The sequence below is a fragment of the Pempheris klunzingeri genome, chromosome 21, assembly GCF_042242105.1.
Source record: "Pempheris klunzingeri isolate RE-2024b chromosome 21, fPemKlu1.hap1, whole genome shotgun sequence".
In the NCBI taxonomy this organism is placed as follows: domain Eukaryota; kingdom Metazoa; phylum Chordata; class Actinopteri; order Acropomatiformes; family Pempheridae; genus Pempheris; species Pempheris klunzingeri.
The window spans coordinates 12,065,218-12,088,982 of NC_092032.1; the positions used below are offsets into that span (position 1 = coordinate 12,065,218).

At 43.9% G+C, this 23,765-nt stretch overlaps 2 protein-coding genes across 3 annotated transcripts; both read left to right on the forward strand.

The window, feature by feature from the left end:
* Window positions 1-138: 138 nt before the first annotated feature.
* Window positions 139-14,515, forward strand: spata13 (spermatogenesis associated 13). Of its 2 annotated transcripts, XM_070852772.1 has the most exons (13): window positions 139-603; window positions 5,990-7,549; window positions 9,268-9,732; window positions 10,060-10,204; window positions 10,377-10,504; window positions 10,794-10,973; window positions 11,539-11,718; window positions 11,926-12,105; window positions 12,211-12,443; window positions 12,866-12,995; window positions 13,125-13,500; window positions 13,653-13,727; window positions 13,830-14,515. In XM_070852772.1, the coding sequence occupies exons 1-13, from the start codon at window positions 595-597 to the stop codon at window positions 14,009-14,011; spliced, it is 3,843 nt and encodes a 1,280-aa protein (XP_070708873.1). In that variant the 5' UTR covers window positions 139-594; the 3' UTR covers window positions 14,012-14,515. The 2 variants fall into 2 exon arrangements, with proteins under 2 accessions (XP_070708873.1, XP_070708874.1); XM_070852773.1 differs by lacking the exons at window positions 139-603; window positions 5,990-7,549 and adding an exon at window positions 8,583-8,746.
* Window positions 14,516-14,929: 414 nt separating this feature from the next.
* On the forward strand, window positions 14,930-23,493 carry tmprss7 (transmembrane serine protease 7). The gene is made up of 18 exons (XM_070852704.1): window positions 14,930-14,998; window positions 15,946-16,150; window positions 16,335-16,465; window positions 16,558-16,625; window positions 16,805-16,998; window positions 17,074-17,109; window positions 17,200-17,428; window positions 17,538-17,662; window positions 17,764-17,876; window positions 17,976-18,082; window positions 18,316-18,452; window positions 20,285-20,392; window positions 20,553-20,660; window positions 20,737-20,853; window positions 21,981-22,176; window positions 22,508-22,776; window positions 23,067-23,203; window positions 23,315-23,493. Exons 1-18 carry the CDS (start codon window positions 14,930-14,932, stop codon window positions 23,474-23,476), a joined length of 2,511 nt encoding a protein of 836 aa, XP_070708805.1. The 3' UTR covers window positions 23,477-23,493.
* The last annotated feature ends 272 nt before the right edge of the window (window positions 23,494-23,765 follow it).

Below are 23,765 nucleotides of genomic sequence, written 5' to 3' on the forward strand. Positions count from 1 at the left end.
TCGCGGTCTGGGACTCATTCTCTGGCTTATGATTGGCTGCCAGCGGGATGGTCACGTTGCGGTCAACCAGTCACCTCCAGCGTAACCTCCCTAAGCCCCGCCCCCTGCAAACACTGCAACAAGTGCATTAATGATGCTCGGCAGCTCAAGCCTTCAAGAAAGACTTTTTTAACTGGAATCACCTGCGAAATTATGAGCTTTTCTTCGGGATGAAACGCATTATTTAGTATTTATTTACTTATTTATGTACTTACTTAACCACCGTCGGGTTTTGCCAGTCGGCGAAAGCGAAATTAGAAACAGCAGAGCCTGCGAAATTTTGAAGAAGTTTATCCGTGAGCTAGCTCAAGTTGCTAGCTCAGTGTGTCTAAGAAGTCAGCCAGCCATTTGTCTCAATATGTTGCGGGGTAACTAGTCAGCGCACTTGTCGTGGTTGTTCGTGCCCGACATGTTTGTGCGAGAGGACGGGGAGCGCGAGGCAATGAGCCGCTGGACCTCAGAGGAACCGAGGCTGCTTCACCATGGCCAAACAACAAAAACAGCTGCTGTGTTGATGTGAGACAGAAAAAAGTCAGGAGGACAACATCAGCGACTATGAGCTGGGTGAGCAAAAGGTTTCTATTAATCTGCGCAGTGCCGCTGCTAGTTTAATTGACAGGTTAAGGCCAGGAGTAATAATTCCTTTAAATAATTCATATTATTCGTGGGTCGAATTACAGTTGCAGTGATTTCTTTTGGTTTTTTTGTCCCTCTCGTGTTGGGTCCAGAGGGGGTAATTGTGGTGCATTACAGCCGTGGTTGTTATAGTGATGTGGGAGATGCCAGGCTGTGCAGGGAGTTGGTGAAGGAGGGGTTTGGGGGCCACCAACTACAAAGAGCTTTATGGTCAAAGAAAGTTAATTAATGCAGAAATAAATAAGCAGTTTGGCCCTGAGTTCTTTATGAGCTTAGAAAAGTCCTCAGTATAATCCCCTTTCATGCCCCCTTGTTTTCAGATTCTTCTTAGCATACACTAACTTAGCTACACCTCTTGTAGGAGTCTGCAGGCATCACTACTTAGTTATTTGAAAAGTTGTTTTCACACCTCCCCAGATGGACTTTTATTCTAAATTTAAAATCGTGGTGTCCCAGTAGTCTTTATTACAGGATATATAAAATCATTAAGATCAATTTTACAACAGTCCTAAAAAGGTGCAATGTAGTTTTACAATAGGCTACTTTCTACTCCATACACAGTTGTAATTCTGTCTCACAAGAGCTGTGTGTCTTTAGTTTCCTTTTGCACTTCATTGCATAGAGCAAAGAAGCCATTTTAATCATCAATTTGCAGTGCTGTGACTGAGTCAAAATGGGCATTTGCACCAGGGAAATACTACATTCATCAAAAATGCTTGTAGATGTGGAACGTTAACTATTTCCAAGGTCACAAACTGATGGGAGCCAATGTTTAAGATGGTCTCAGATCTCTGTGTGATATTAGTGGATTCTAGCTTTGTTTTCATGGATTTTGAATGTTGACGGAGCAGCCTTTTGGTCATTGTTGCCCTGCTGTCAGGGTACACTGTTGACTGTTGACAGCAAGTATCAGTGGTGTTCTGTCCTCTCTAAGCCTTGTGCACTGTGTGGTGTTAGATTTCTGTCTGTCTGTCTGTCTCTCTCTATGACAGTCCATAGTAGATCAGGTGAGTAAGTGGCTGCCTGTGTGAGAGTGGTGACACTCCCTGGTTTGGTGTGTACCTGTACTTCCCACGCTCTATAGAAAGGGGGTGTGGCGTTTCCCAATCTCCTTGTGTTTGCGGGATCAAAAAATGAGGATCTGGGTCACGGCCACATGAGACTTTCACCAGGAAAATGATCTGCTAACATTCCTTCTCACCAGATCCGGCTGGGACATGTCTATATTTCGAAATCATGTGACCACAAAAGAGCTGCCACATTTCTTATGGACACTGTTGGTGGAAGTTTAGCCATTATCTCTCAAAATTCACCCTCAAAATATGTAGTGCACACTGGCCAAGTTGCCCCCTGCATTTCAGTCCTGGTGGGCTGTTTACAAGCTTTAGGTGTCATTCTCAGTACTCGTCAGTGCTGAATAGCCTAGTTGTCTCCCTGATTAGGCTATCATGTGTAGATGAAACTAGTCCTGAACACAGACTGGTAAAGCTCCACTAATCAGATTATTACTGGTATGACAGAGGAGTAGGCTATACACACACAAACATACACACTCCCACTCACGCACTTCAACTTGAAAGGCAAAATGCAGTAAACTTTTTCTCTATTACTGAACATATGTTCTGCTTACGTTTCACAGAACCCGGGTTACGTACACTGACTTAGTTAATCAGTCAATCTGTTCTTTAACACACTATGCAGTGTTGCTTTAAGACATCCTAGAAGTGCGTCTTCCTCGCTGCTTTAATTCGTCGAGACAAGCAGACGACCAGAACAGTGACAGCTTACAAAGGAATGGTGGTGTTGCTCCAGGGTGGTTGTGTCTGTCTCAGACTTAAGCCGGAAAATGGAACATGACAGAAAAGCTTATTTCCCTTGATACTCTCTGTCTGGTGGTCTTTTTATTTAATGCTCAGTTCATTTTGGCCTAATGAGTTTTATCCCAGCCTCAGGCAGGACATACCTCTGCAGAAGGGTAGGGGGTCACTTATCACTATGCATTTATGACTTCTTACATAACCACCTGGGTTTTCTAGCCAAACAGGAAGGGAGTCAGTGATTGAAATGTCTTCCTCCTTGCTCAGGTCTGTGCATACATGCGTGTGAGTGCACATGCGCAGACATGCACATGTTGTGGACATGAGCTGTGCACGATGAGAAAGGATGGTTCGGCTAATTGTGCTTGTGTTTTTGGAGCACATTCTTTTAGCCCTTGTGTACATGTTTATGTATCTGTATCTGGGTGCACGCTCATCCTCATCTGTGGGAGTCTAATCTGAAGCTGGCTCCAGCTGGTTGCCATGTGTGGGGGGGGGACTCCTCCCTGAGCTCTTAATTAACTCTGGGCCATGGCCTCAGAGCGCCGCTCCCATCCACAGTTTAGCAGGACGAAGTCGGAGAGCAGCAGTGATCTTGGCACACAGAGCAAAGATGATATAGGAAAGTTCAGCACAGTAAAAGTGGTCTAGGGCGTCATATTAACATATACGTAAGTAATATTTGTCTGGATGTTGCAGTGTGCTTAGCAGTAGACATGGAGGTAGTAGATGCTATTTTACATTTATGCATTTTATTCACAGAGTTTATTTTTCTGTTATTTCTGAAAATATAGAGGAAAAGAAATTTAAACTTTTGATCTTGACTTTTGAGATAATAAGCAAAGTGGAATGAAATGAAAATGTTTTCAAAAGTGCATCATCATGCCTTTCCATACAACACATTTCAATATAGTGGTTGTGTTGTAGACAGTATAAACATACAGTGCCTTAAGTTAAAAGCAGTGCAGTATATCTCTTTGTATTTTATCTGCACTTAGCTTTTCATAGTAAAGGAAAGTGCAGTTGTCAGTGGTGAATTTGCTTTATAAAATTGGTAATCATGGATTGCTAAGACTGGCCTCTTCCTTAGTGAAATAACTGTCTGCTGTGCGTGTTAAAGCCAATGCTGTCATTGAGATTGATGCATTCAGTCTAGATTAAAATACAGTAAGTGTGCTAGTTTTAAAGGGCATAATTAAGTCACAGAAACTATCACACTATAGAGTTATTGTTGTATAAATCATAATGCCTATAAGTTGTTCTGTGTTGTCTTTTTGTTAAATACAATAGTCACCACCTGTGTCAGCTTGGTTCTGCCTAACAGCTTTGCCAAGTATTAGACACCAACTGGCCTGTGACAGTTGGCGCCAAGTGTAGGGAGAAGGCAGAAAGGTGTTGAAGGATAGCACAGTCGGTGGAACGGCTGATTGCATGATGCGAGTATTCAAAACAACAAGCTACAAACAAGCTACTCATGCTGTAGGAATTCCTTTCTTATCTCCTATCTTTCTGCTTGGAAAATAGATGGATAATTGATCCTGAGTATTTTTCCAGTTGCTACTCAGCGTGATTCTTCCTTGGCTGAGGGGGAGAAAGTACAAGAAGACAATTCAGCATAGCTTTGAAAGCAGCGCATTGTTCACGAGGGGTGTTTACTGTCTGTCAGCAGCGGTGCTTGGCAGCGGTGGCTCTGTGTTTACATAAGTGTTCAGTGTGATGGAGCAGGCTGGTTGAAGTGACAGCAGATTCCACAGAGAGTTTGACTGAGAAAGCCCATCTGCTGCTGAACACGCATGGGGACGGGAGGTATGGGAACGTTCCAGGATCCCTGCAACTCCGCCCATATGTACATATTTGTATCAGAGGAAGCAACGCTGCCTTAAAAAAACCTTATAAAATGCCTTCAGTTTGTGTAAGGAGTAATACTGACAAACAAACCATGGTAACTTCCCATTCAGCATTGAAAGGTGGAAGGCTAGATAAACAATTATTTACCAGTGTAATGTCCTTTTAAGTGTTTACTGATGATGTAGTTGTCAGTAACTTTAACCTTCATTTGAAGCATCCATAACTGAAGGCTGGTATATAAACAGAGAATGTATACAAAGATAGTATATATATATATATATATACTTGCATAAAATGTATCTTAATAGGGGAAATTATAATTGTTGAAAATACTGTACATTAATTTAATGCACTTAATGCAAACACATTCCTATATTTCCTCACACCTACATTATAGTGTGATACTTTATGTTAATAAGATAAATGGGTGGAGGTTAAATTGTTACAATGAATTTAATGATAATCTATAAAATTGTTCCAATAAACCCTCGACAATATGAAAAGTAAGCATTTTTGCTATATTATATTATCCTAATAATCACTCTCTGAGATTATGTCTGGTCTTGCACCATGATATTAATGCGTGTATGTACACAAAAGGTTTTTTTCTCAGTATGTTTTGAGTATAAGGTGTGAGTATATAGTATGATTTTATAGTGATTATATAGTCCTTATCAATATACTGCAGTCTCTATAGCTGTCATGTTATAGCTGGATTTTTGTTATCTAATTATTTAGCAAAATTTAGAAATCATTATGTAGCTTGTTCAATGTTGTGTTGTGTGTGCCATCTCACTGGCACAGTGTCATGACTTACCGCGACACTTGAACACAACAGAGCTGTAGTTAATGTTCCAAATAACACCTGTGCTTTTCCTACTATGACAAATCAAAATGGGAGAAAGGTCTCTTGGTGGTAAGTCTGTATAGACAAACAATGGGGACTCTATGTGTTTTTCGGATGAAGGGTTGAACTATGTCACTGATGAAGACCACACAACCCTCCTCCTCACCATCACCTCATCGTCTACGTAATCTGGAGAAAACGGGGCAATTTATTACATTAATCACAGTGGATTAGCAAGTTTCATTGCTTAGTCACGCTCGTAAAGCCCCACTTCAAAGGCTCAGCTGCATTAGCCACTGCCCTGAATCACACACACACACACACACACACACACACACACTCACACACAGCTGAACTTAGCACAACACCACCCCCCACCTGGGCCTCAGCTCTCCTTGGACATTGAAATACAGCACCAAGGACAAATGCATGTAGTGTTTTCAGTGAAAAATGTCTTACCACTCTGGACCCCATGTACACTGAGGGATATTCATCTTTCAGTTTAGCTGTGTCTCTTCTTTATTCTCTATTTTATATTCTTGCATACAAACACAGTGGACACTCAACTATAAATATGCTTCCATCTCCTTAAACATACTGTGTCCTTTTCATGCTAATGCTATTCTAAACATAGAATTGTCACATCATTATTATTATTTCCCTGAAATAATATTACTATATAAACCTTCCAAATATTTATGTCTCTCTTGTAGTCTGAAGTTGCCTGATCTGTTTTTATCTGATCAGCAAATTTAATTCTTACATAGCAAACTTTAAATGGTCTCTCTGTTTGGTTTTTCAGGTAGAACAAAAGGACAGGGTCTTGTCCACAAGTGAAGACTCTCTCCCATGCCTCCACAACTCTAAAGCTGACCCGCTGATCCGAAGCCGACCCATCAGTGATATATACCCATTCAACAGTCATGCTGACAGAAGCGCAGTCCCATATCTGCTGTCTGGGTGTGGCGGCCAAGTACAGCCGATGACTGCAGGTCCTGATGAAAACAGATTGAATGGCATCAACTCCTCCGCCTGGTCCAACCCTGTTATAGGTCAACCAGAGGGAAAGCCTCACTCCTCAAGAATTATGAGGCTTTTTTCCAACTCGAGGAAGGGCCCTGTCCCTTCCCACAGTCCAACTACTGACAGTCCCACCTCAACTAACAGTGACAGCAACAGTGGCCCCCAGTCTTGGCCAGGACTGTCAGGACTGGGGGTTGTGGACTCCTTCAAAAAGCTCCGCTCCTCTGTGCTCCAGGGTATACAGAGTAGAGGGGTAATTACCCACGATGGAGTGCATGTCCCTTCATCAAATCAGGAAATGGCCAATGGCACAGTTGTGGCCAACAGTGACCCCAGTCTAGATTATGCAACAAATCATTTAGAGTTTTCACAAGGATACAGAGTGTCTAATGGAAATTTTACTAGCCAAAAGTTGGCTGTGATGAGCCAGTGTGGATCAGATATTGAGGACTATGAAGATGAGGAAAATGATGAAGGAGATGGTCTCACGCGCAACTCACGATTCTCGAGGAGTATGAGGAGAGCGTACGGAGCAGGGCGCATCTCTTTACTTGATATGGGAAACGGTAGAGGAGCAGGAAGAAGCACAAATGAAGCTAAGGACAGTCAGACCCCAGATCAGACATCCGAGGCGAATGCCAAAACAGAGAATGTGAATGAGAACACAAATGTGAGGGTACTGAGCAAACTGAGCAAAAGCGCAGAAAATCTTCATATATTTAAGACACCTTTCAGACGCAAAGCAGCATCTCCTGGACCTCCTTCGGCTCAGGAAGACCCCCAGAGGACTAGCACGTCAAACGGGACACCGAACATCCAGAGGACAGCCAGCGCCTCCTCAGTGGACCTCCGGGGTCACAGGAAGAGCCCAGTGAAGACCAAGGGGCCGATGCTAAAGCTAGTCGGCAGCATGACTGACCTAACTGTCCGACGCAGACAGAGTCCCTCCCCCAGCCCCACATCTCCATCTCTCATGTCACCCCTGAGCCGCCTCCACGATGACTACTCCCGCCGTGTGCCTTGCCTGACAGCCAGTGAGCGACAGCGCCGGCCCTCGCCCATCAGAGCACAGGTCATGTCTGTCGGACACAACCCTCTGGTCCATCCACAGCCTGAGCACGATGTCAGATCGCAGCAGCATCAGGTCCTCATCAGCCCGGTTTGTGTGGAGCCGCCAGAGCAGACAGAGCAGACTTCACCTGCTATCTCTTATGAGTCACTGACTGGAGCCACAACAAGAGCTGCACAATGTGACTCATCTCTACTCGACCAAAAAGAGCCTTCACAACAACAACAACAACAACAACAACAGACTGAGGTCAACATCCTGCCAAACGAGGTAAGGGAGTAACTTGGAAATACATGTTCATACAGATGATGAGGTTCAGATGGGAACTCATTCAACTATCTTGATAAATACTGTATATGGTACGGTTTCTGTTAGCAGTCAGTGTCATTTTCACCTGCTTCTCCTGTTTTTATTGGCACAGGAGATGCAGATATTCTGATACAATGCAGGACGTGTGTAAAACAATAATGATGACATCAAGCTAAGGTGTTTGATGACTGCTAACAGATGGATAAAATGTACTGCAGCTGAAAGACAACAAAGTTACACTATCACACAGTAGCACCTTTTATCATTGATTTAGAAATCACTAGATTGCAGGCTTCCTGTAAAGAGGAAAGAAACACTGAAACACAGGGGAAAGATTAATTGTCTTCCTTCAAATCTAGCAGCAGCAAGATTATTATTGAATGCCAGTCTTCCAGTTGAATGGCTTCGACCCTTGTCTTCCAAGAAGTGATTTTATGAAGTGATCTTTGAATCTGGCACAATTCTAGCTGACTGAGATAAGCTCAGTGATACTTGTCAGTATGGAGCTCGTATGCTAAAAAAAAAATCTGTGTGTGTGTCCAAAGTCCTCTTCAGTGTCAAATAAATAATGCCATGGGCACAACTGTTCCCCACTGTCCTCTTCCTGACAGTTGTGTTTGATATACTGACTTCTGCTCTAGCAAGGTCACATGCTGAAGCCAGTGCTCTATGCTACTAGGCACAGTGAAGGAGCAGACAAAGTTAATGATTAGGCTTTGTTTATGATTAGTGGCCCTTGCGCAAAACGGCTCCATAGTCCTGTTGCTGTGGAAAGGGCAGACAGCCAAGAGTGAGTACAGCCCCCGCCTCACGTCTCCCCCTTCCGTCCAGCCAAAGCCCAGTGGATCAAAGTCCAGTACCATGGACGCAGGGCCTGGGACAGCTAGCAGCGCCAACAGGCAGACGGGACCATAAACACAACGTTCTAGTGAAAAGTAGTTTTGTCAAGCAGTAGGATTTTGCCTTTGAAGATGACCGGGAAAAATCAGATTTGTTTACTTTAGAAATCAAGTGGCTTTTACTGGCCTCAAAAAAAGTTGGGACTTGGCCTTGGAGACACATGCCAGTCTGTGTGTGCGTTTCATAATGGTGCTAGTCCACTGTGTGCCTTTCCAGTGTATATGCCGTGGACCAGACTCAGATCGAGAGAACCAGGAGGTGAGGTTTGATATAGCTGGCTGACTTGCAGACTTAGAACAACAATTTCCAAATGAGTAACCGTTGGCCAATATTTGACTGCTGAATATACAATATCTGCTGACACATGTACAGAGTGATAACATTTAATAGTGTAATATTTGTGCAATTTCTGTTGAAGGTCTTGTTTGAACTTGATAAGCATAAGGGTTTATTGTGTTCAATATGTGGAGCCAATCACTGTGTGAACTTGAATACTTTCACATGATTATCAAGTTTCTCATGAGAATCCTGATAAAGTTCACTGAAATAGTTTCACACTGATTCTTGTGGTTCTGCCTTGAGATCCAACCAAGATGGTGGCTTCTAGTTGGAGCTTTTGTTACTTGCAGTACCATTGTGCTCTGTTTCTGATTAACAGATGTTCTCTCCAGCAGACTTTATGTTCTACATCTCTGAACATTGCATGTTATTGAACACAGGAAAATCAATGTAATTGTCCTTGTTGAGTTTTGAACTTGTTCCTCTTCTGTCACTTCTAGGTGACATCAGACCAACAGGGACCAGAGGCATTTCTCCAAACAGGGGAAGTCTCTCCAACAATCAGCAGCACCCCTCTTATTTCTCCAACATGCCTCTCAGAGTCACCCTCATCGCCCACTTCACCCACAGATGCAGCCCCAGCTTCCAAAGAAATATCCTCCGTCAAGCCCAGACGAAAGAGCGGGCGCCCAAGACCTCGGCCCATCTCTGATTACGGGCAGCTCATTTCCAGGAAGCACTCCATTCCCGAGGAGGTGGCAGAACTGCAGGCTGAGGAAAGGACAGCACATACATCATTGCATAAAGACTGCAGCGGTAATGACGCATGTGGGAATGGAGAGAGCCCTGAGAGCTGCAGCATGAATGGAGACGTTAAGGCGATGAGGCAGCGGCCAATCTCTGTGATAGGAGTTGTGGATCTGTTCTCTCCTGATGCTGAGGAGAAGGAAGACCGCCTTCCCTCTGTAAGCCTCTACAGTTACAGTTTAAACCCAGTAGACGGTTTTTGAAGAAAATGTCTAAGTTATTGATTGAAAAATAGTTTTTGCATCCATCTATACCTCGTTTCAAGTTTTCTTTCTACTGTCTGTCATAAGGGCTCAAAGTACAAAAAAAATACAAGAAGAGACAGGAAGTCCAAAGTAATTTATCAAGATTATTGTTACGAGTCTTATCTGTCAAGAAATTCAGCATTTATTTCAGTGTGATGTTGCGTAATCTGGAAAGAGGTCAAACCCAAAGAAGGTCAGCTCGTCCTAAATCCCAGGATGTTTCCTGTTGTTCTCTTGCAGCCCCTGTCACGGCCGCCCATCCCCTCCCACCAGGTGCCCCCCTACAGAGCAGTGTCGGCCAGGTTTCGCCCCTCCACCCTCTCCCAGAGCACCCCCATTGGATTGGACCGCGTTGGACGGCGTAAGCTCCACAGAGTGCTCAGTGGTGAGAACTGGGATTGTTGTTGTTGATCTCATATTTTAGTCTGTGGGAAAGCGGAGTCTGGGAATGTCAATAAGTGTGATGGAGGACAAAGTCTGATGTGGAGCCAGGTGTGGATGTGCCTGCATCTGCGGCTTGTTTTCTGCATTGTTTCACCTCTGTACATATGTTACAGACGGTGTGTCTGAGTGCTCGGCGACACTTGATGACAGTGTGAGTGAGGAGGAAGAGGGCAGTTTTGATGAGCTCAGCGATGTCACACCCTACCTCCAGCCAGGGGTGGAGCTCTCTGTGCTCAACGAGGTAAGGCAGCGGAGGAAAACTTGTCACGTTGCAACAGACTCAAACATCTGCTCCAAGAATGTATATTGAATTTATGATGCAAAATGTATCTTGTTTGCAAGCACGTCTCGTCTCGTGAACAGCCATGTGAAAATGTTTTTGCTGTGTGTTTTCAAGATGTTTGGCCACAGCTCAGCAGAAGAGACAACCACTGTAGTGTCCACAAGTCTAGATATAATCTTGCATGTTAGACATGAGCTTAGCCTGCATGTAATTGTATTTTTATCTTATCTGTGTGTGTGCTTCTCAGTGGATAAGCTCTGGCCACACGGTGTATGCAGAGGCTCTCTGGGACCATGTGACCATGGAGGAGCAGGAGCTGGCTTTCAAAGCTGGAGATGTTATCCGTGTCCTGGAAGCCTCACACAAGGACTGGTGGTGGGGCAGGGGGCCCGACAAGGAGGCCTGGTTCCCCTCCAGCTTTGTGAGGGTAAGTGGGCTTCCTGACCTATGTGTCTGATGCGTGTTTGCTCTCCAGTGGCACAGAAAAGACTCGCAAACTGGCTTAGCTCCAAACAAACCTCACAGCCCTCTTAACAGAGTGTGGAAGAGTTCAAACCTCAGAGGTTCAACTGGTCTCTGTGGTGACTGCAGCTGATTGACAGTTGAGTCTTAATTAGGCAGACTGTGGTAACCATGGTGAGCGATTTGATTGGCAGATGGGCATCTGCTGTGTAATTGCTTGTGGCTGAATCAATGTTGCTAAACAGCAGCTGGTTAAACTTGTTACCATAGTGATGTAGACTCTTTTGTTGTTTAAGGAGTTATTGTTTTCCCTTTTTTAATCATTTATTTTCCTTATGAGTTGCAAATTTTGTGTAATTTCTTTAGAAAGCAAAAATTTGTCAAGAAGCTTATTTGTTTTATAGTGCCGAGACTTGGAAAAAGAAATGTATTAGTTTTGGAAATCCTGACTTGAAGTCAGCTTTGAACGCTTCCCTATGATCTGAATGCTGCTCAGGAGGGCCCATTGTGTGTGCTGGATGTGTTTCCAGGTGCGAGTGAACCAGGAGGACTCAAGTGCAGAAAGTGTGGAGAGTGTGGCAGACCAGGAGGATCACACTCCCAGGGACACACACAGCGTTCAGCACAAGCAGCAGATGAGAACCAATGTGGTTCAGGAAATCATGAATACTGAACGCATCTACATCAAGCACTTAAAGGACATCTGTGAGGTATGGGCCTCAACATTTACGTCTGGCTGCTGCCGCTGTCATATTTGTTATTTCATCCAGACATCCTTCCACAGTATGATATTTAGAATAAGCTACAGTTTTATTCCAGAAATGACGTAACCATCTAGCATCTCCTGTTGGCCAGTGTTTGAACTGATTTCATACCTCCTGTCAGTGCACTCAGTTCTATATTTGTGCACCTTTCAGGGTTACATCCGTCAGTGCCGTAAACACCCAGACATGTTCACTGAGCTGCAGTTGAAGACCATCTTCAGCAACATAGAGGACATCTACAGGTTTCAGAGGCAGTTCCTCAGAGACCTGGAGAAGAATTACAACAAAGACCAACCACATCTCAGTGAAATAGGCTCTTGTTTCCTCTTGCAGGTAATGGCCACATACAAAACCTTCTCCAGCTCACATAAACACTGTGTAGCTCACTTATTTACTCGATTCAGTATCTATAAGCTTTTATGAATGTTTGTTTTTAAGGGAGAGGGCTTCTCCATCTACTCAGACTACTGTAACACTCATCCAGCAGCCTGTGCTGAGCTGCAGCGCCTCATGAAGTTGGGCAAATATAAGCATTTCTTTGAGGCCTGCCGGCTCCTTCAGCAGATGATCGACATTTCCATTGCTGGTTTCTTGCTTACGCCAGTCCAGAAGATCTGTAAATACCCCCTACAGCTTGGAGAACTTCTCAAGTACACCCCCAAAGACCACAGGTACTTCTCGGGAAATTCATTACTTCACTACTTATACTCTTTTTTTTCTTTTTTTTTTTTTTACTACTTGTGCTCGTTGTACGCTTTGAGCATTTTTTTTTTATTGCTATTTACATTCCCTGGTGTATCCATGTAAATGCAGCACCTTTTACTTTATTCCAGCCTACACCATTATTCAACCACACACCACCACACTAACACACCACACACCCCACACTAACACACTCACACACTTCAGTGATGATACTGTTGGTCTCAATGATTAAAAGAATGAAAGATGGTCGTCTCAGTGTTTGATTTCTTTCTTTTCTATGATTGAGACAGAAGCAGTGTGTTACTATGAGAGTTGAAAATGTCCTATTTATCAATTTTATGTCTAAGGTGGATCCTAAGCTCATTGTTCCTTTGCTGATTTATTGCAGTGACTACAGCGGAGTGAGCAAAGCGTATGAGGCTATGAAGAATGTTGCCAGTCTAATAAATGAGAGGAAGAGACGGCTGGAGAGTGTCGACACCATCGCTCACTGGCAGGTGGCCATTCTACACTGGGAGGTGATTATGGCTATTGATGACTATGCTTACAATTTTTACTCTGGTTATTAATTAAAAGTAGCCGACCAAATGTTAAGGATATTAAATATACTATAAATCTTTTTACACATCTATGTTAACATGTTGCAGGGAGCTGATGTGTTGGAGCGCAGCTCAGAGCTGATCCACTCTGGGGAGCTGACTCGAATCGTCCGACAGGGCAAAATGCAACAGCGCAGCTTCTTCCTGTTTGACCACCAGTTGGTGTTCTGTAAAAAAGACGTCCTGCGCAGAGACCTGCTCCACTACCGTGGACGGCTGGATATGGACCAGACCGAGGTGGTGGATGTTCCCGACGGGCGGGACCTAGACCTGGGCCTGACCCTGAGGAATGCTCTGCGCCTGCGCAACGCCTCCACCCTGGAGTTTGTGTGTGTGCTGTGCTGCCGGAAGGCCCAGGACAAGCAGAGGTGGTTACAGGCGTTTGCCAAGGAGAGATTCAGAGTCAAAGAGGACCAAGAGATGGGTGAGTCGTGCTGAATTCCTTTCATTCATGATGCAAAACAGCCACTGTGAGTAGGTGTCAAATAAAAGGTGAAAAGGGTAAAAGGATTGTTGGAAGAAGGGGATGGTTGGAAATATTTTGACCTGAAGGTGTGCTTGTGTGTTTTTTGGCAGGGATGGAGATCAGTGAAGAGCAAAGAAAACAGGCCATTGTTAATGCGAGAAGAGCCAAACAGGGGAAGAGCAAAAGTAAGAAATGTTCTTTCTTCATGCCATTGAGCCACTCCTCATAACTTTGATTTTCAATTGTGATTTTGATAATTTTTTTTGTTTTGCCTGTTCACCTTTTAGCCATTGGTTACTCTGGCTCTGTCCCACCACACCACCAAAACCTTCACCCACTTCACCAGCGTCACATCACTATTCCAACCAGCGTGCCTCAGCAGCAGGTCTTTTCACTGGCCGAGCCCCCAAAACGAAAGCCTTATCACCTGTTGTACAGCATCACCCGCAATGCCTTTTTCAGGAAATGACACTTTGCTCCCTCATCCATTTTTCTCTCTGTGCATGTTGAGAGCACACCCAAACCGTCCTGAAGACTCAAAGACTACTTTTTTTTTTCCTGCATTTTTCTGCCTGTGAATGTACTGTCAAGTTGTGTTTTTGTGCCTCTTGTGTCTCTAATTGTCTGTTCTTGTTGCATGTTGAAGTTCAGTGCCTTGAAAAGGGGGCATGACTAAAGTGTTAAAATACTGACTCTACCCTTTTTGTTGGTGTGTTAAAGATGCTGCTCACTCAAGAGACTCCTGCCCTTTTTTCTTATTAGTTCCAGCTGAAAGATGTTTTAATATTGATCATGACAACGATGTATATTCCGCTTTTATTTTGACATACTTGGTTTTAGTTTATTTCACAAAGGCTGGACCCTTTTTTTGCTGCAGTTCTGTCATCTCTGAGCACAGAACAGCCAGAGGACAAATTAACATACACATTCAGCTTCCCTGTTAACATTGTAAATAAAACTCTTGTACAAACATACCTGACAAGAATGTTTGTCACTTTGAAATAATTGTGTTTGCTTATGCAGCTAACCAGTTTTTCTTTTAATTGCTGAGCAAATACAGTAGACTGTGTTTGTGGCTGTTGAATATTAGTTCATGTGAGTTCAATTGAAGTTAATGAATGAAACATTAGTCATAGATCTGGAGGAGGTACGCTGCCATCAGCGAGCTCCCTGTTTCTCCACCGCTCGCCTGTGCTGAAGGATCTGGTTTCACACACCTGTCGACTGAGCATCCAAACAGTACAGTGTGTGGCTCTACACAGTTTGTGTGTCTGCTGCTATTTTTATTTATATGTAAATCAGTTTTTGTTCCTGAGGAAAAGAGAGTGGATCTTAAAAACCAGAGGTCAGGAATTAGATGATAGAGGCTTGAAGGGATGCCTGTGTCATGGGCGCAGAGCGAGAGGAGAACGAGCAGACGAGTGGCGATGATGCGTCTCAACAGGACGCTGCCAGTGTAAGTAAGATATATGTTTAAAGTTTTATTATTCTTGTAGAAGCACTGTGACTAAAACTGCACAGTATTTTAAATCCTGTCACATTTTAGTCAGGAATATAACTCTCTCCACATCATACCCTTAAGATTTCAGTGTTCACACATCTAAACCTTTAAGTCACATCTTTGATCATGTTGCTTGATTTAAATATGTGTAAAATAGACCAAACTACAGTTTTTGTCCTGTGGGAATCTATATTCTGCTAAACTGTGATGGATTAGGTGCCGCTAGCACAGTATGGGATGACACTGAATGAATAATATATGTGCTTTGGGTAACTCAATGAGTGTTGAGCGCTGCATCTGATGGAGTTACTTTTTCTGTCAGGCATTCCCCTCCACAGGCTAAAGAGACCAGTAATGCCACATGATTACCAGCACACACAAGCTTACATAATTGGTAGCAGATCAAAAGTTAAATGTGACGGGTTCATTTAAATTTATGAGCATTGTTATCGTTCAGCGCTTGCTGTGACATAATGAAGATCTTGCACTATTTAAACTCTTGCTCACCCATGTCCCTGTGCATTTGGAATTGATTAGCATATTGTTGAGCCTATTGTAATGTAAACTAGCTGACCTGGATAAGATGCAGTGATAAGAGAAGAATAGCAGCGGCAGGGCTTTGCCCTCTTGAGGTTTGATAATGGTAATTTAACCTACTTATGGTCTCAAAGAGAGCCAGCGTTGCTTTCTTGTGCCCTATTGTCCCAACACTGAATCCTGAGGGCTCTAATACACAGTGACGGAGCTACGGTATAAAGACAGTTTGTGTTTTCATATCATTTCAGCATCATTAACCACATCCCTATTAGAGTCCACACAGATTGGAGCGACAACTCCAAAGGCCGAGTAAAATGTACTGCTGCCAAGGTGTATGTGTGTGTGTGTGTGTGTGTGAACTGTAGGTTGCAGATGTTTCTGTGGAGGTGGCCACAGTTGACCACACTCTGCAAAAGCTCCGCAGGAAGTACAGGAAGACGAGACGGAAGCCCAAGGGGCTCCACAAGCTGTGGGTCCGTCTGTTGAACGTCCCGTACATCGCTGTGATCATCACAACAGTGGTGTTTGTGGTGGTGGTGATCATGTGGTCGCTGCTGTGGGTCTTCATATGTAAGTGAAAGGAATCTTATACTTGTGCATAATTACAATTCTTCTACAACCCTTTTTCACAGTAAGTTCATCAGATTTGTTAGTACTGTACATCTGCCTTCTAATGGTTAGTTGGTGGTTGGTGTATAACTACATTACATTGAAACTGCACCATATAATGCAAGTTTTGACTTTATTTCTTTAGTTCGCAGGGAAAGCAACAGTGGAGCATATTTTGCCGGGATGTTTCGTGTTGCCAACATTGAGTTTATCCCTGAGTATCGTCAGGCAGAGTCCCTTGAATTTGTATCCATGGCAAACAAAATACAGCATGTGGTATGTATCAACGTAACCCTGTTATTTACATGATGGTTACTGCTGAACACTGATCTGAGAAAGTCTTGCTGTTAATTGCTGGTGTCTCGTAGGTGAGCAATGTGTACAAGATGTCCTCAGTGGCCAGACTCTACAAGCAAGCTGTCATTTCAGACCTCAGGTACAGTGGTCCTGTTAGTCATCATCACTGCGAAGCAAAAAGAGGTCCAGCTGATATTTATGATTCAGTTTCTGATTTCAGTGCTTTTGATTCCAGTTTCAAGCAGCACCATTTATTTACATCTGAGCAGCACACCCTGTTCTTAAAGCTGTAATGTAAACTCTGTTTTCCTCACCCAGTAACAACAACAAGGGTGGTGTGCTGGTTCATTTCTGGATGGTGTTTGTGGTCCCTCGACTTAAGAGCCCGGCAGTGTGTGAGGAGTGTGTCGGAGCCATTTTCAGAGACTCGGTCCACACCAGTTTGAAGAACAGGTCCTCTGTGGGCTACCTGCTGGGTCTTCCAGTGGATATAGACTCCATCCTCATCAATGGTACATCAGTGTGTTAACATATGCATCCAAAGTGTGTTTATCAAAGCAGAGACTGATTATTGTGTCTCCCTGCAGCTGTTCAGCGATCAGATTATTCATCAAATGGAGCAGGTAGGTGATAATACTTAACTTAGGTGTAGTAAAAGTTGCACGGTATGTCATGTTGGGAGCTAATGAGTGTTTTTTTTCCTCTCCCTCCAGGCTCACAGTGTATAGACAAACTGTATGCCAACCTCCCTGGGGCGAGTGTTCCTTTAAACATTTTCTCATCATGGGGTGGTGTGAGCTGCCATGTAAAACTCACCACTGTCCCCGGCTCCCTGATCCGTTTGACCATCACCTCTTTCCTCGTCGAGCCCAGCGACTGTGTGAATGATGCTCTGACTGTGTACGACGCCCTGCTGCCCATGAGAGGGCGCATTCTGCACAGGCGAGTCTGCAGCTTCCATTAGACAGCACGTCTGTCCTCTTGTGATTAAACAGGCCTGTTGCCTACAAAGACTGTGTTGCATATGCTGAAGTGTGTCTCTGTGCCGCAGGCTGTGTGAGCCAGTGTCCAGCTCCTTCTCCCTGGTGTCTACCTCCAATGTCATGTTGCTCTCCTTCAGAATGACTAATGGCAACAAGAGCTTCAGAGGACACTTTGAGGCCATTGCTGAGCAAAGTATGACACATTTACCTGGTTATCATATATGCCAGTTGTTCCTAACCACTGTTCTCAGAGGATGAAAGTATAACCCCCAAGTCTGTCTCTGTCTCTCTCAGTGTGTATGTCTCAAATTGAGACCCACTTAGAGCCTGACATCACAGGTCAGATCTACAGCCCCTTCCACCCCAGCCTGCTGCCCCCACGGTGTGCTTGCACCTGGAGGTTTGAGGTAGAGCACACACACACAGGCACACACACTCACACACATAAATATTGTGACTTAAAATGGCTTTCACTGATTGTGTGGTCTGTTTATGTTTTATTCTAGACACCTAACAGTGCGTTAGGAGTTGCTCTGCAGTTTCAAAATTATGTATTGAAACCAAAGGACATGAAGGCATGTGAACATGGCTGGTGGAAAGTCAATGAAATCATGTATGTGGGTAAAGCTACACAGATAAAGACTTAAAAATTCAAAATAAAATGTGTATTATTTCATATAAGTTTGTCAAATTTTACAAATATCTACCACTATAGAAAATGTCTCCCTAACGTAGAGGAAATCCTCTTATCAAATGCTGGATTTTTGTTATTTTTACATGCATATACGTTTCCATCCTGCGACAACATCCTGTGATGGTTCATTGATGGCTGCTCTCCTTCCAAAGTTTCTGCGGCAGCTATGTGGGACACCGCTCTGTGTTTCGGATCGCTGACCACAGCCCAGAGGTGGAGTTTCGCTGCAGCTCACGTAACTCTGCTCAGCCTTTTCAGGCGTTTTACAGCAGCTACAATATCAGCCAACGTAAGCACTGCAGGGGCCAGAGCATGACTCATTATAACAGGCAGGATACACTGTAGGAAACGGCCGATAACAGGTGTTTCATTACTTCAGTGTGGATGTAAGTAAGTCACTTTGTTTCTAAGTGGATTCTAAAAGTTACTATATACAGTGGGGCAAAAAAGTATTTAGTCAGCCACCAATTGTGCAAGTTCTCCCACTTAAAAAGATGAGAGAGGCCTGTAATTTCATCATAGGTACACTTCAACTATGAGAGACAGAATGGGGGGAAAGAATCCAGGAAATCACATTGTAGGATTTTTAACAAATTAATTGGTAGATTCCTCTGTAAAATAAGTATTTGGTCACCTACAAACAAGCAAGATTTCTGGCTCTCACAGACCTGTAACTTCTTCTTTAAGAGGCTCCTCTGTCCTCCACTCGTTACCTGTATTAATGGCACCTGTTTGAACTCGTTATCAGTATAAAAGACACCTGTCCACAACCTCAAACAGTCACACTCCTTGGTGTGAAGAAATCAACTGTGGGAGCAATTATTAGAAAATGGAAGACCACTGATAATCTCCCTCGATCTGGGCTCCACGCAAGATCTCACCCCATGGGGTCAAAATGATCACAAGAACGGTGAGCAAAAATCCCAGAACCACACAGGGGGACCTAGTGAATGACCTGCAGAGAGCTGGGACCAAAGTAACAAAGGCTACCATCAGTAACACACTATGCCGCCAGGGACTCAAATCCTGCAGTGCCAGACGTGTCCCCCTGCTTAAGCCAGCACACGTCCAGGCCCGTCTGAAGTTTGCTAGAGAGCATTTGGATGATCCAGAAGAGGATTGGGAGAATGTCATATGGTCAGATGAAACCAAAATAGAACTTTTTGGTAAAAACTCAACTTGTCGTGTTTGGAGGAGAAAGAATGCTGAGTTGCATCCAAAGAACACCATACCTACTGTGAAGCATGGGGGTGGAAACATCATGCTTTGGGGCTGTTTTTCTGCAAAGGGACCAGGACGACTGATCCGTGTAAAGGAAAGAATGAATGGGGCCATGTATCATGAGATTTTGAGTGAAAACCTCCTTCCATCAGCAAGGGCATTGAAGATGAAACGTGGCTGGGTCTTTCAGCATGGCAATGATCCCAAACAAGGTCCTGGAGTGGCCTAGCCAGTCTCCAGATCTCAACCCCATAGAAAATCTTTGGAGGGAATTGAAAGTCCGTGTTGCCCGGCGACAGCCCCAAAACATCACTGCTCGAGAGGAGATCTGCATGGAGGAATGGGCCAAAATACCAGCAACAGTGTGTGAAAACCTTGTGAAGACTTACAGAAAACGTTTGCTCTGTCATTGCCAACAAAGGGTATATAACAAAGTATTGAGAAGAACTTTTGTTATTGACCAAATACTTATTTTCCACCATAATTTGCAAATAAATTCTTTAAAAATCAGACAATGTGATTTTCTGGATTTTTTTATTTTTTATTTATTTATTTTTTTCCTTCTCATTTTGTCTCTCATAGTTGAGGTATACCTATGATGAAAATTACAGGCCTCATCTTTTTAAGCGGGAGAACTTGCACAATTGGTGGCTGACTAAATACTTTTTTGCCCCACTGTACTTTTATAGAGAGAAAACAGACACAAACATTTTATGAATGTTTTGCAAATTCATATGAAAAATAAAGTGATCATGAACCTGTTTGTCAGTCAATAGAGTAGAAATATAGCAGGAAAGAAAACTTTACTTTTATGCACTTTTTTGATTTAAAGGATTTAGTTCTATTTCTCCTCTAACTTCCTCTCTATCATGTCTTGTATAACTCCTGTTTCCCCACTAGCCTGTCCAGAGAGCCACTTCCTGTGCTCCACAGGCCTGTGTGTGGACAAGAGTCGACGCTGTGACGGCCTGGACGACTGCCAGGATGAGAGTGATGAGGTCTTCTGCTGTAAGTTGTCTTACAAGTTACATAATCCTTGTTGTTTGAAAGATTAAGGAATGTGACATTTTGATTACTTTGATGCCCTGTTAAGTACTGGCAACATATTACATTGATATTTGGCTGCGGAATCAGTCATGCATTGCAAAAATGTTGCATATCTTCCCAGCGAGGCCCACTAAGAACTGTGGTGGCAACAGTCCTCTGCATCCTTTGTTTGTATGCAATGGGGAAACGGACTGCACCAATGGAATAGATGAGATCAACTGCACTCAGGGTATGAATTTTTACAAACTGCAATGTGTGTGCCCTGTAAACACAAATAATTACAATATGCTCTCTGCTTTTGTTAGAAACAACTTGCTCTGCAATCAGGTATCAATGCAACAGTGGCTCCTGCATCCTGAAGAAGAACGCAAAGTGCGACGGTGTTCATGACTGTCAGGACCACAGCGACGAGGCCGACTGTGGTGAGCACTCTGCATTACCTGTTACGTGTGCACATCTGGAGGTCACAGCCTAAAGAAGAAAAAAAACATTTCTCAATTATATCACCACAGGTTTTTCATAATCGCCTGTCCACCCATTCTTCTAGTAATAAATCTCACAACTTGCCATTTTTAACATGCCAACATGTGATAAGATGCAATGATGCATAACACTACATGTCCACTGTGATGGACAGAATTTGTCTGTTTTCAAGAATTTAACGTTTTGAATAGCTCAGAATTATGCTAAAACTATTCTGCCCAGTATTATTTGAAATTTGACATCCAGGTTCAACCAAATATATGTTGAATTACGGAAGTAAGTTGATGTTTCATCACTTTTATTCAGTTGGACCCCTGCCTGTCGTGAACGTGTCTTCAAGTTGTTCAGTAAAATAAAAAACACTTCAATGATTTATCAACTGGATGCCACACTCCAATTGTTTGCTGCTAATGAAGGATTTGGTCCATGGTGATTATACTGCCAGTTCTTTGCCAGACCCTTTGTGTGGCTTCATGAGAAGACTGTTGTTGTTTTATAATCCACTGGGCAGTGTGCTCCAAACCTGCTGACCTGCAGCACCGAGGTGACCCAGCTGTAACGGCTTTCTCTATTTGCTGGTATTTTATCATGATGGGGTCTCAGGGTGATGGGAACAGGCTTGTCTTTGATCACTCACTGATACTGGACATACTGTGCATGCATGCATGCGTGTGCACGCGCACTCATTAAAGCTCTACTTTTTAATAAGATTGCGATAGACCTGTCTGTCAATGTGATGACTCAGCTGGTTAGTGGTTACCGTAGGTGTGCAAATGCACACTCACTGTATACTCACACTGATACAGGCGCTATGTGCACAAATAGATCCATGAATTGCATATAATGATAATAACAATAAACGTTCTATTTTAGAGGCAGTCATTAACTACAACTTTAACTACAGTATGACGATGTGCAATATACTGCACACTCATTAAGGCCAGCAGGGGCCTTTTTGTACAAACACACTCACACACACACCAGCTCTGTGGTCCTTCACAATAAAAGCAAGTCCAGTAAAATATAACCAGTTTAACAACAAAATCCATCCCTGTGTGCTCCTCAGCTTGTGGTCGTCCCTCCTTGGTGAAGAAGGTGGGGTCGTTTACAGGACTTGAGCGCATTGTGGGTGGAGTTAACTCTGCAGAGGGGGAGTGGCCGTGGCAGGTCAGCCTCCACTTCTCTGGTAACCTGTACTGTGGGGCTTCAGTCCTCTCCTCTGATTGGCTCATCTCAGCAGCACACTGCTTCAGCAAGGAAAGGTCAGTCACTCTCACCGCCGATAAACATCTGTTATTGTTATACGAGCACTGTAAAGGCTGCTGTGGGGGAAAAACACAGATTTAATATACAGAGTAGCAGGCTAACAATAACTGATAATGAAGTAGTTTTCATCTTTTTTGCCTTTTTGAAGAAAAGGTAATTTTGTGACTGAAATTTGTTTCAGTTTATCATGTGACCCCTCAAATTTATCTTTGGACCACTTACAGGGTCCCAACCCTTACATTGGGAATCACTATGTAACAGCTAAGTAATAACTGTCTTATGTCAAACGTAAGTGTCCTTGACCCCTGACCTCTAACCCGCCCACAGGCTGTCTGACCCACGTCACTGGAGCGCCCACCTCGGCATGCTGACACAGGGCAGTGCCAAACACGTGGCGGAGATCCAGCGGATCGTAGTGCACGAGTATTACAACGCGTACACATTCGACTATGACATCGCCCTGCTGCAGCTGAAGAAGCCCTGGCCTCCCTCCCTCAGCCTGCTGGTCCAGCCTGTGTGTCTGCCATCCTCATCCCACACTGTCACCGACAGCCACCGCTGCTGGGTCACCGGTTGGGGATACCGCTCTGAGGATGGTGAGCAATACTTTGGATCGAGCTCAGTGACTTTTATACTTGAATATAACTGATATCCTTGAAAGGTGTTGTCTGACAGGCCTAGTTTACATGCAGTGATCTAAAACATCCCAGTAATAACATAATCAGTAAAAAAGAACTGAATTTTATATACAGTGTTCAGACAGGGACATGACAACTTAGCAGCAATATAATCAATGAATGCACTTGCTAAGACTGCTTATGTCAGCCTAAAGGCCTCAAAATCTCTGTCAGTTGCGTGATCTGGGTCCACATCTTTCCCTGTACAGACAAAGTGCTGCCCTCAGTACTGCAGAAAGCAGAGGTGTCTCTACTGAGCCAGACTGAGTGTAAGAAGAGCTACGGGCCTGTCTCACCACGCATGCTGTGTGCTGGGGTTGCCTCTGGCGAGAGGGACGCCTGCAGGGTGAGCTCACACCTGACTGAGTCTTAGAAACCCATCTACGCCTGCATTTTCATTCATTCTAGCGAGTGCGAAGCATTAAATGTTGAATCAGCTCCATTCTTTGTGTCTCAGGGTGATTCAGGGGGTCCTCTGTCCTGTCAGGAACCAGGCGGGGGGCGCTGGTTCCTGATTGGCATCGTCAGCTGGGGGGCAGGCTGCGGCAGACCAAACCTGCCCGGGGTCTACACCAGGGTCAACAAGTTCACCTCCTGGATCTACAGCCATATCAGCTGACATGATATCTTATTCATCCACTGCCAGCAGATGTTATAATAAAAGCATCATCTGATACAGTCTAATGTGTACTTTTTTATGTGATATTACAAGGTGCTATGTGACTCTAACAGACACTTTTAACTAAGCAAACGGGAGATTTTAATTTTCCTCAGGTATCTTTCCTGCATTCCTCTCTGTAAGCCCATGTTCTGTCCTGTTACAGCCTCACAATGGATCAGTGTGGTGCCAGCTTGGTAATTGCAGGCTCTGTGTTGCTTTGCGCCCCTGTGGAGCATCCAAGGGCACC

Excerpts from the sequence above, each read along its gene's own strand:
- spata13 (XM_070852772.1), top strand. Across the intron at positions 9,733-10,059 it reads AGGAAGACCGCCTTCCCTCT|CCCCTGTCACGGCCGCCCAT; the intron begins GTAAGCCTCTAC and ends GTTCTCTTGCAG. Across the intron at positions 11,719-11,925 it reads ACTTAAAGGACATCTGTGAG|GGTTACATCCGTCAGTGCCG; the intron begins GTATGGGCCTCA and ends TGCACCTTTCAG.
- tmprss7 (XM_070852704.1), top strand. The coding sequence starts at position 14,930 with ATGGGCGCAGAGCGAGAGGAGAACGAGCAGACGAGTGGCGATGATGCG. Across the intron at positions 14,999-15,945 it reads CTCAACAGGACGCTGCCAGT|GTTGCAGATGTTTCTGTGGA; the intron begins GTAAGTAAGATA and ends TGTGAACTGTAG. Across the intron at positions 20,661-20,736 it reads TGAGATCAACTGCACTCAGG|AAACAACTTGCTCTGCAATC; the intron begins GTATGAATTTTT and ends TGCTTTTGTTAG.